This window comes from Equus caballus, chromosome 10, assembly GCF_041296265.1.
Source record: "Equus caballus isolate H_3958 breed thoroughbred chromosome 10, TB-T2T, whole genome shotgun sequence".
Taxonomy (NCBI): Eukaryota; Metazoa; Chordata; class Mammalia; order Perissodactyla; family Equidae; genus Equus; species Equus caballus.
Window position 1 is genome coordinate 19,117,689 of NC_091693.1, and position 10,724 is coordinate 19,128,412.

Below are 10,724 nucleotides of genomic sequence, written 5' to 3' on the forward strand. Positions count from 1 at the left end.
GCCGAGTAATGGGGTTTAGGAAGAGGGAGATTGGTTTCTAGAAGGCTGCTATTCTTTAAGACCCAAATGTTTCCCCGCCGCGCCTAGAATCAGACCACTGAGAAACAGGAAGTATTCTGTCCCTTTAATAGCTTTGTTTTGGCGGGTCACTCCCCTCCCCTTGTGGGGAGGCTTGGGGAGGGCAGGCGCAATCCTCGATGGGGAGTCTCAGCGACCATGGGGGGCACCGTCCACTGTAAGACAGACGACACCAGTGGGGGAGCGTTAGTTTGGGCACGATGGGAGGGACCATACAGGGGGCGTGCAGGGGGCGGAGGCTGGGCAGCGCAGGGCTCTACCACAGCGAGGCTGCGAAGGGGGAACCGGAATGTACCAGAAGCTGGGGGAAATGGTCAGATTCTGGACCACGACCGGGCTGAACCATAGGGAGGCAGCAGGAGGGTGGAATACGGACGTCCAGTTTCGGTATTAGGTTGAACTATGTTAAAGTATTCATGGGGGTGGGGGGTGGGCTGTACCATATTGATGAGCCAGAGGCGTGGCCCCAAGATCACTGGGCTGCACCACTGGGAGGCAGTAGGAAAGGAAGGGGATTGTACCATTGTACCGTGTTGATTCTCAGTAAAGGGAAGAGCAGATTATGGAACAGCATAGGGTTGTACCACATGGAAACAGGGAAAAGGATGCGGGCTGTACCATTTTGGAAAGTCATCGTAATAGGAACCACGGACCAGTACTTAATTGCACCACAAGGAAGCCAGGGAGTTCAGGTTATATACGAAGTTGCAAGTTGCAAGCAGTGCAAAGGAAAGACAAATCATGGACCAGCAATGATCTATGGCGGGAGGTGGACTGTACCATGTTGACACACAGAGAGGAGGGAGAAAGAGCAAGTGAGAGCTCAGGAGGCTGGACCATACAGAGGCAGCAAAGCGGGGTAGGACTGTATCATATTGAAACACCACGGGGAGACACATAGGCGGGTTCGACCAAGACGTGGAGGGGGTACACACTGGACCATACCATGCAGGCGGTAGTTGGGGCCTCGGCAGCGCCTCTCGGGGTGCCGGGGGTCCCTGTTGCCCCTCAAGGCCCTATGGGCCAAGGGCTGCAGGGGCCGGGCGTTACCGCTGAGGCTCTGGAAGATCTGGGACGGAGGATTCTGGCTCAGGAGTCTCAGGGAATGCATCTGCCATGGAAATGGGGTGAGAAACTGGGAGTAAATAATGAATGGTTCTGGTGACGTCACAAGGAAGCCCCGCCCCTGGGAGCGGGTGGGCGTGAACTCGCTCAACCCCACCCCATCCCCAAGGGTTGTCTGATTCTCTCACTCCCTAGAGTTCCAAGTCAATGCTGGGAATGAGGGTAGGTGAGACGAGGGAATCCTCAAGCCAGGGAATGGGTTACCCAGGCGGCCGGGGGCGGGAGGGCGGAGAGGTGGTGCAGACAGAGGATCACCTGGAGAGAGGTGATATTGAGGGCCCGGTCAATGAGGATCCAGGTCACTGTCTCCGAGCAGGGTGGGGTGCTGAGAGAGCCCTGATAGGTGATGAAGCCGAAGGATTCGGGGAATAGGAGCTCCAGGCTCAGGTCTTGAAGAAAGTAGGCATCATCTGCAGGGAGATCAGGCCAGGGCCAAGAGGGGGGCCCTCTAGAACGCCCCTCGCGTGCATACCCTCCGCCACCAACGCACCAGGGACTTACTCTTGTAGGAGATGCGGGTGATGGTATCCCGGTTAAGGAGGCGGCTGAGGAATGGGTTGGAGCTGCCAGCCACCTGGGTAGGGGGACAGGGTGAGAAGGCCAGAGCCCAGAAGTCCAAGCCCCCAATCCCTTCCCCCACCAGGACTCCGAAGTCTGGATCTCCAGCCTCACTCTTCCTCAGCCCCCAGATTCCAGGCGCCCAGCCCCCCATCCCTCAGCATCTTGCCTGGGCTCACATTGACAAAGAGGCTGAGAATGGCCAGGCCATTGGGGCCCCGGGAGGCGGCGCTGAGGTTCCCATAGAGTTCTTGGTTGAAGTGGATGAGCTGCACCTAAGAGGGGATCGCAGAGAGTGGGGTCCCCCAGCAGAAGGAGAGGAGAGAATGGGGCCCGCTGTGAGCCTCTAGGGTCCCACGTCAGGTTAAGAATTAGTGCTCAGGGTGGGGAGGCCAGTTCTGTTGAGGAGGATAGGGGTGAGGCCTTAAGAGGAGGGTGAGGCGGGAGGAACCGGGTCAACTCAGGGTGAGGGTCAAGGGTCAGAGGTCAGTGGCCACCACCTCAGCGGAGAAGCCCTGGTGGTTGATCTGGTGTTCAGAGCCGGCTCCGTCACGTGCTCCAAACAGCAGCCGCAGTTCACTGAGTCGGTGGCTATACAGGAGGGGGCCCCCTGACACATTGACCACCGGCCGGGCTGCAGGCAGGAAGGAGACGTGGCGGCCGGTGTTGTACAAGGTTCCCCGGAGCTGTAGGAGAGGCGGCAGGTGTCACGGGGACGCGGAGAAGAAATCTTTCCCCTCCTGATTTTTACCCCTACATTTCCCATTTCCAACAATCATTTAGTCATTCAGCATAGTTTGCACTTTCCAGGCTCTGTGCTGGTCCGTGGTAGGGGCTCAATGTTGGTGAATTTGTTTAATTACCAAATATTTATTGAGCTGCTACTGTGTGCCACGGATGCCAGGAAGAGAGCAGTGAATAAGTAGACAAAAATCCTGGGCCTCATGGACCTTATGTTCTAATGGAGGAGAGACAGGCAATAAATACTGAGTCACATAAGTTACTGCTTAGTTCATTACGTCCTGTGCTCGTGCTGGGAAGAACTGGGAGCCCTGAGAAAGCCTAACAGGAAACCAGCCTAGATTAGGATGGGCGTGGCAGGTCAGGAAAGGCTTCCGTGAAGAAGTGACATTTGAATGGAGATCTGAAGTTGGGGTTAGTTGTAAAGAGCAGGGAGAAGGGCATTCCAGGAAGAGGGAACAGCAAGTGCAAAGGCCCTGAGGTAGCCTATTAGAGTGACAGTGAAGAGGCCAGTGGGGCCAGAGCCCAGGCAGCAAAGGAGAGATTGGTGATTGGAGCCAGATGGTGGGCAATGATGGGGTGTTTTGTACTTTTATTTAAATAATTGAATATATATAACACACCTGGCACAGTGCCAGGCACAGGATCGATGCTGTAGAAGTGTTTGCTATTATTTCTTATCCTAATAGAAGGATTTTGAGCAGCAGAGTGGGATGATCTGGTTTGTATTTTTAAACATCTCCCCAGCTGTGTGGCAGACAGTGGATTGCAGGAGGCAGGGAGGCAGGCCCGCGAGGAAACTGTGGCACCAGTCCAGGTGCAACATTATGGTGGGGGCAGTGGAGGGGACAAGAAGTGAAAGATGTGAGTGATATTTAGCAGGGAGACTAGAAAGCACAGGGATTGGAAATAGGAGCGAGGCAGAGAACAGGATGGGGAATAGCTCCGTGGCTTTTGGCTGGGCAGCTGCGGGAAGGGTGGTGCCGGCTCTTATAAGAAATGGAGTTGCAAAGTGGGCAAGAGCATGGATGCCAGGACCACACAGCCTGGAGCTGAATCCCAGCGCTGGCACTCTCTAGCTGTGTGACCTCAGACAAGTAACTTAACCTCTCTGTGCCTCAGTTTCTGCCTCCATATAATAAGCGTAATAAAAGCACCTATTTTATGGGGTTGTTGTGAGGATGAGAGGCTTTATCAAGCTTTTAAAACAGGGCCTGGCATGCAAACGGTCTGTTTTACCATTGCTTCTACAGAGTTGGGAAGACTAGGGAGCCGTGTTTGGGGAGGGAAGAACAGGTGATCCATTTTAGAGCATAAGGGGCCTGCCATCCCCCCAGTGTGTACCCTTCCTTCCCCAAGGCTGGCCTCCCACCTCAGCACCCCACCGCTAACCCCTACTCACGCTCAACCCTAACCCCGACTCCTGCCCACGACTCCTGCCCACCGCTGTGGATTCGGTAACCCCCCCCCCACCCAGCCCCTTACCTTCTCTCCCCCAGTGCTGAGCCTCAGCGGGGGAAGAAAGGGGTCATAAAGGACCCTCTTCAGCTCCACGTCCACAGGGCTCTGCCGCTTCCCCACGGCACACAGACTCCAGGCTGCATTCACCAGGCCCCAGAAGGGAGGTCCTGGGGGCAAGGGTGGGGCGGGGGGAAAGAGAGTCAGAAATAGGGACCAGACCCCAATGCTGGGACCTGCTGAGAAGGCTGTGATCTGGACTTCTGGATCCCAGGAGAGGCAGGGCTGGGGACCTGGACTCCTGGGTCCTAGAAGAATCTTGCAAGAGTTTCATAAGACCCTCTAATACCTCCAAACCTCTCTAAAATTGTCATTGGGGAAGGAACTACAACTCCCAGCAGGCCTCAGTGCTGCCAGCCTACCCATCCACTGCTTGCCTGCCCCAGAGCCCATGGGAGTTGTAGTTCTTTGAGTCTCCCTTGTCCCACAGCTGGATAATGAATGTTTTGGGGAGAGGAGTTGCACGAGAGGGCAGGACAAGGTGGGGGAGGGGCCGCCAAATCTCTGGCTCTCAGCAGGTGCCAGGGCCTACCTGCCTCTTTCCCTGCAAACACGTACACACACACACACACACTCTTCCACCCCCACACTCTCTTTCCTTCCACTCACTCCCACTCACTACTTGAAATGCGCATGTATAATGTCCCATGGTGAGCCTCTGGGGTTCAGAGGCTGGGCACACTCCTGAGGGAGGGAGGGAGGAAGGGGCTGGGGCTCCTGGGTCTGCAGAAGGAGGCGCCCTGCAGCCCACGCTCCTGGGTCCCCGCCCTGGCTGCACCTGGCACGAAGTTTCCCTGGAGATTATCCTTGTAGCTCCACCAGTCCTCAGGGTCAGGTGCGGGTCCGATGTAAGCTGGGGAGAGAGCAGCCTGAACCCCTCTCCTTGGCACCCCACCCCCACCCCTCCCTCAGGAGCTCCTGCCCGGACCCCCAGGCCTTACCTGCCGCCCCCAGTGCCGCCCAGAGTACCAGCGCTTGAGGGGCGCTCAGAGGAGCGGCACCCCCCATCCCCGGGAGACCTCTGAGCGACCCTTCCCAATGCCCTGGCCCTCTCTCTCTCAGCTCCTCCCTCCCCTCTTTGGGGGACCCTGTCCCTCCAGGACTCCCAGCCTTCCTCTCCTCCCCACAAGGAGTCCCGGTTCCCCAAATACGGAGGCAGCGGGACACTGAGTCGCCCCCCTCCACCAAACCCACTCCTCTCTCCTCTCCCTGTGCCTCTCCTTCCTCGCCTTTCCCCGGAACTCTCCAGTCTCCGGCTCCCTCCGCTCTTACTCCTCTCCCTGCCTCCTGCTTCTCCCTCCGGTTACCTCTAGGTTTCTGAGCCACAGCCCCTCTCGGCTCTCTTTTCAAGCCCCCTAACTCCAGGACTCCGTCCTGCTGCTCTCGCCTCCTCCCTGTCTCCCTTCTCTGCTCCTGCCTCTTCTTTCTCCCTTCTCTCCTTCTTCACCTCCTCCCTCTCTGCCTCTCTGCCTCTCTGCCTGTCTCCAGCTTCCCTCTCTCTCTCTCTCTCTCCCTCTCTCTCTCCACCTCCTCCTCTCCTGCCTCTTCTCTCTGTTTCTCTCTCGTCCCTTCCTCCCTCCACCCCCTCCCTCTCTTCTCTCTCTTGGTGTTATTTAATTTTTTGTCGTTGTTGTTGGGGGGCGGGGGCAGGTGCTCTCACAGCAGCGAACACTCCTCGGGCTGGTGTGTGTGTGTGTGTGTGTGTGTGTGTGTGTGTGTGTAGGGGGGTGCCCAAGGGGCAGCATGGAGGGGTCGTTGGGGGCTGGTTCCCAGCTCCCGGCCGCACTGGGGCCGTGGGGGCGGGGGCGGCCCGGACACCTGGGGCCCGAGGCTGGCAGTTCCCATCCTCCGCAGAAGGGGGAAGGGGGGCGCTTAAGGTGGAGCTGGGAGAGTCCTCGGAAGTCTCCGTGCTCAGGGCTGCTGGCCCCGGAGGAGCCGGGGTCCCCCAGCTCGCGGGGACCCAGGTTGGATCCTGCGGCAGCACCTGCCGCCCCCGCCCAATGCTGCGCTCGGGTCTCCGCCAGGGGCTGCCTTAACGCGGCCCGGGGATCCCCTGGGAGAGTGGGGTGCGGTGAAGGCCGCTGGCCAGGAGGGGGAGGCAGAGACCTGGAGAGGGAGAGAGAGAGGCGGGAGGAGGAGCCGGGAGGGCCGAGGCAGAGAGCCCAAGGTGAGGTCGGAGAACTGCGGAGGCTTGGGGAGGGAGCCTGAGCTGGATACAGAGAGAGATGGCGGTGAGAGACAGCAGGCTAGAGATGTGAGGGTGGGTGGCCGGGCAGGAGGGCCAGGGAGACGGAGACCCACACACACACATTGAATGAAAGATAGACAGAAAGTGATACACATGCAGAAGAGACAGAGAGATACAGACAGAGAGGGAAAAAGAGATAGAGAAGGAGAGAGAGACAGATAGAGAAACAGATGGAGAGATGCACAGAGAGACAGACGCAGACACACACACACAGAGATCCAAGCAGAGAGACCCAGAGACAGAGAGAGACTCATGTAGCAGGTTACAGAAGAAACCTGCCAGGCAGGAGGTGGATGGGGAGAGACAGAAACAGAAAAAGAGATTCAAAGAGAGAGAAAGACACAGCAAACGCTAATGAGGGGCAGAGAGACATAGGAACACCCTGAGAGCTAGGGCCAGGGAAAGCAGGAGACAGGGAGAGGGGCAGGCACACATGCACCGCTATAAATAGAGACACTCAGGCAGAGCAAGAGAAATCAACAGAACAGATGGACAGAGACAGAGAGACCCAGACAGAGGGAGAGAGACCCAGAAACGGACCGACTGACGTAAAGAGAGAGACTAAAGGGGAGTCAGACAGACAGAGAACTAGAAATGGACATTCAATGACCTAAGAGAGAGAGACACACACACACAGAAAACACGAGAAAGAAAGGTGTGTTGGGGCCGGCCCGGTGGCACAGCGGTTAAGTGCAAACGTTCCGCTTCAGCGGCCCTGGGGTTCGCTGGTTCAGATCCTGGGTGCAGACATGGCACCGCTTGGCAAAAGCCATGCTGTGGTAGGCATCCCACATATAAAGTAGAGGAAGATGCGCACGGATGTTAGCTCAGGGCCAGTCTTCCTCAGCAAAAAGAGGAGGATTGGTGGCAGCAGTTAGCTCAGGGCTAATCTTCCTAAAAAAAAAAAAAAAGAAGAAGAAGTGAATCACTACTCAAAGAAACTAGGCTCCTCCTCTTGAAGGGAAGGGTATCAAAGAGTTTGTGAGCTTATTTTAAAGCCAGCACAGGTGGGAAGAGGAGGAGAGAGACAGAGCAATGGAGAGAGACAGACTCTTAAAGGCCCATGAGGCTTAGAGGTCAGTGAGAAATTCAGAAACGCCCAAATGTGGAGAGAGAGAGAGAGAAGGGGAGACACTTGAAGACAGAGGAAGCTATGGAGACGGAGAAAAGAGGCAAGACAAAAAAAACGCAGCAGAAATAAAAATAATAATGGTGAGAGTTATAATAATAACAGCCAGCACATAAAGAACCTACAGCTTACCAGACAAAGGTCTGAGCACTGTCTGTGAACTCACTTGTAATCATCTCGGCCACCCTGTGAAGTAGATGCTGTGATGATCCCTTTTTACAGGCGAGGAAACCAAGTCTCCGAGGTCGCAGGTGACTTGCCCAGAGTTTCATAGTCGGGAAATTGCGGGGCAGGAGAGAAAAGCAAAGAAAAGAGGGATGGAGACAATATGATAGAGATTCACGTCTAGAGAAATGGGGAAAATGGCAAGAAAATTCAGGCAGAAAGACCCAGTTCTGATGGAGAAATAAATCAGTAAGAAATGGCAGCCGCCCTGACCGAGAGTTTCCTAGGTCTGGGGGCTGTGCCACACACTCTGTGGGTTTCATTTCAACTCTCAATGCTGCCCCATGAGGTGGGGTTTAGTATTGGCCCCACTGTACAGATGGAACACTGAGGCTCAGGGAGGGAAGTGACTCCCTCAAGATGTAGTGGGTTGGGGCCAGTCCGGTGGCGTTGTGGTTAAGTTCACGTGCTCCGCTTGGGTGGCCCGGGGTTTGCAGGTTCGGATCCCGGGCACGGACCTAGCCCCGCCCTTCCAGCCATGCTGTGGTGGCGTCGCACATAGAATAACTAGAAGGATGTACAACTAGTATATACAACTATGTACGGGGCTTTGGGAAGAAAAGAAAGAAAAAGGACCAAATCCAAGGACAAGCGTCCTTATAAGAGAAAGGCAGAGGGAGATTCAAGATAGAGGAGATGGTGACACGAAGACAGAGGCAGAGACTGGAGCGGTGCCACAAGCTAAGGAACGCCAGGAGCCCCCGGAAGTTGAAAGAGGCAGGCAAGGCTCCTCCCCCGGAGCCCTCGCAGGGACTGCGGCCCTGCTGACACCTTGATTTCGGACTTCCGGCCTCCAGAGCTGCGAGAGAATAAATTTCTGTTGTTTTAAGCCACACAGTTCGTGGTAAGTGTTTACAGCAGCCGATCCCAGGGGTGGGGGGAAAGAATGAGAGAAGCATGGAACTCGTCAGAGGCAGAGACAGTGAAGAAACCAGAGACACACAGAGGGAGGGGCAGGCAAACTGATACCGCAGGAAGAGCAGGCTTTACCTACAATTCAGCTCTCCTCCTCCAGGAAGCCCTCCGTGGCTCCCAGGCTGGGTCAGTGCCTCCTGTGGACATTCCCAGTGCCCTGGGCTAGCTCCATTAGAGCACAGATCGCATTAGGAGAGGGACTGTGTCCCTGTGTGTGCTCCCTTGAGGGCCCAGGCCTGACCCATCTCTGGGTCCCCAGCACCACCTGGCACCAGCACACACGTGTCCTCAGGAGAGAATCAGGCTGATTGAATGACACCATGCTCCTGCTGTCTCTCCCTAGAGATTCTGGCCCCCTCCCGTCTGCCTAGGAGACACTTGGATTTCCTGCAAGGCCCAGGGGACACCTCGCCTCCTCCAGGAAGTCTTCCCTGACCCCCCGGGCTGGGCCCCATGCTGCCTCCCTTCCTTAACATCATGTCTGCTGTGGCTGTACTGAGGTCTCTCCCCTCCCCCATCCTCCCAAACTGGGGGCCCCTCCAAGGCAAGTCCCGGGACTGACTCAGGTCTTGGTTCCACCGTTTCCCACGGAGACCTCAAGAGAGTATGTTGAATGAATGAATGAATAAGTGAATGGATGAAGTAAAAATATAGGGACTGTGGCATTCAGAAATGAGTAAGGAAAAATTTGTTCGCATAGGAGTTAAAAGGAAGGCTTCCTGGTGTGGGTGATATTTTCCTGACTCTTCCTGTCCCGATAACCCCGGCTCTGGCTTAGAACTCATCTTCTCCTGCCGGGGTCCTCCCCGTACCCCCACTTCGGTCTCCCTCCCCCTCCCATGTACCCACAAAGACTCCAGAGAGTTGACCCTGCCTCTCTGTAGGCACAGTCATCCCGTAGCTCCCCGGCGCACTTGGACAAAGTCCTCGCCCACCCCTCAGCCTTTCTTATTATGACCAACTCCTTCCTCTGTCTTCAAGACCACCCTCAGGTGTCACTTCCTCTGAGAGAGGTTTCCTGACCTCCAGGCCGGGTTAAAGGGGCTCTCCCAATGAACTGAGCCACTTCAATAATTGTCCAAATCACTGTTTCTCACACAAGGCTGCCCCTGCCCCTCCCCTGCTCATAGACCTCCCATGGCTCCCCAGTGCCCCTGGGGAAAAAAACCCCACGCCTTCAGCCTGGCCTTAGAGGCCCCACATGCCCTGGTTGCCACCATCTCCAGCCTCATCTCTCTTCTCTTACCACACCAGGCCCTCTGGCCTTCAGATCTTTGCACAAACGGTTGCCTGTAAGTGGGGTTCTCTTTCCCCCTTCTCTGCTGGAAAAATTCCTAGTCCAACGCCTATGGGCTTCAAGAATCTGCTCTTCTGGGAAGCCGTGAGCAATGCGGAGGTGGACAGGGGCCTCCTCTGAGCTCTGGAAGCCACCTGTGCTGCCTCCACGGTCGCATACAGGCATGCTGGGCTCGGTGCCCGGAGGCGGAGGGAATGGCCAGGCGGGAGGTGGGTCCCAGATGTGGATTTCACGCCTGTTAGTCTCGGGGGCTGGGAACAAAGTTAGGGTCATAAGAAACATATGGGGCTTGCCCCGCTCCTCACTTTCATCTCCCACTTCCCCGGCCCCTGGGTGGGACGCAGCAGGGCTGGGACTGCCCAGGCCTGGGTGGTTCCCACAGTCCCTGCTGCCCCCCACCCCCACCCCTCTCTCCCTGCTCTCAGCTCCCACTCCCTCGGGGAGCCCAGCAAACTCCTGATCTGGTTCTTGCCTTCTGGGCTCTCCTCCGCTGGGGCAATGTGGCCACCGGGCATTTAAATAAGAGCAGCAACAAACTCAGATGGCTCTTACTCTGCCAGGCGCTCTTCTAAACCCATTACATACAGATGTTAATTCATTTAATCCTCATCGCATGCCCTGTGGGTTACTTGCTATCATTAACATTATCCCCATTTGGCAAATGAGAAAACTGAGGGACAGAGAGGGATCTGAACCCAAACAGTCTGGCTGCAGAGTCCGTGCTCATCATGAAAATGGTCCCTGGAGCAGTCCCATCCCATAGAACTTTCTGCAATGTTGGAGATGTTCTGTATCTGCTCCGTTCAATATGGTAGCCACCAACCCCTTGAAAGGTGGCTGATGTGACTGAGCAACTGAACTTTAAATTTTATTTCATTGTAATTTATTTA

The 10,724-nt window shown here is 56.0% G+C and overlaps 1 protein-coding gene across 2 annotated transcripts; it reads right to left on the reverse strand.

The window, feature by feature from the left end:
- Positions 1-103: 103 nt before the first annotated feature.
- Positions 104-5,832, reverse strand: CA11 (carbonic anhydrase 11). Of its 2 annotated transcripts, none has more exons than XM_023650047.2 (9): positions 4,962-5,832; positions 4,799-4,873; positions 3,988-4,130; positions 2,262-2,447; positions 1,941-2,036; positions 1,705-1,777; positions 1,459-1,592; positions 1,024-1,189; positions 104-233 (listed from the first exon to the last, which is right to left on the reverse strand). In XM_023650047.2, exons 1-9 carry the CDS (start codon positions 5,026-5,028, stop codon positions 208-210), a joined length of 966 nt encoding a protein of 321 aa, XP_023505815.1. In that variant the 5' UTR covers positions 5,029-5,832; the 3' UTR covers positions 104-207. The 2 variants fall into 2 exon arrangements, with proteins under 2 accessions (XP_023505815.1, XP_023505813.1); XM_023650045.2 differs by having other exon boundaries at positions 1,459-1,613.
- Positions 5,833-10,724: the final 4,892 nt, after the last annotated feature.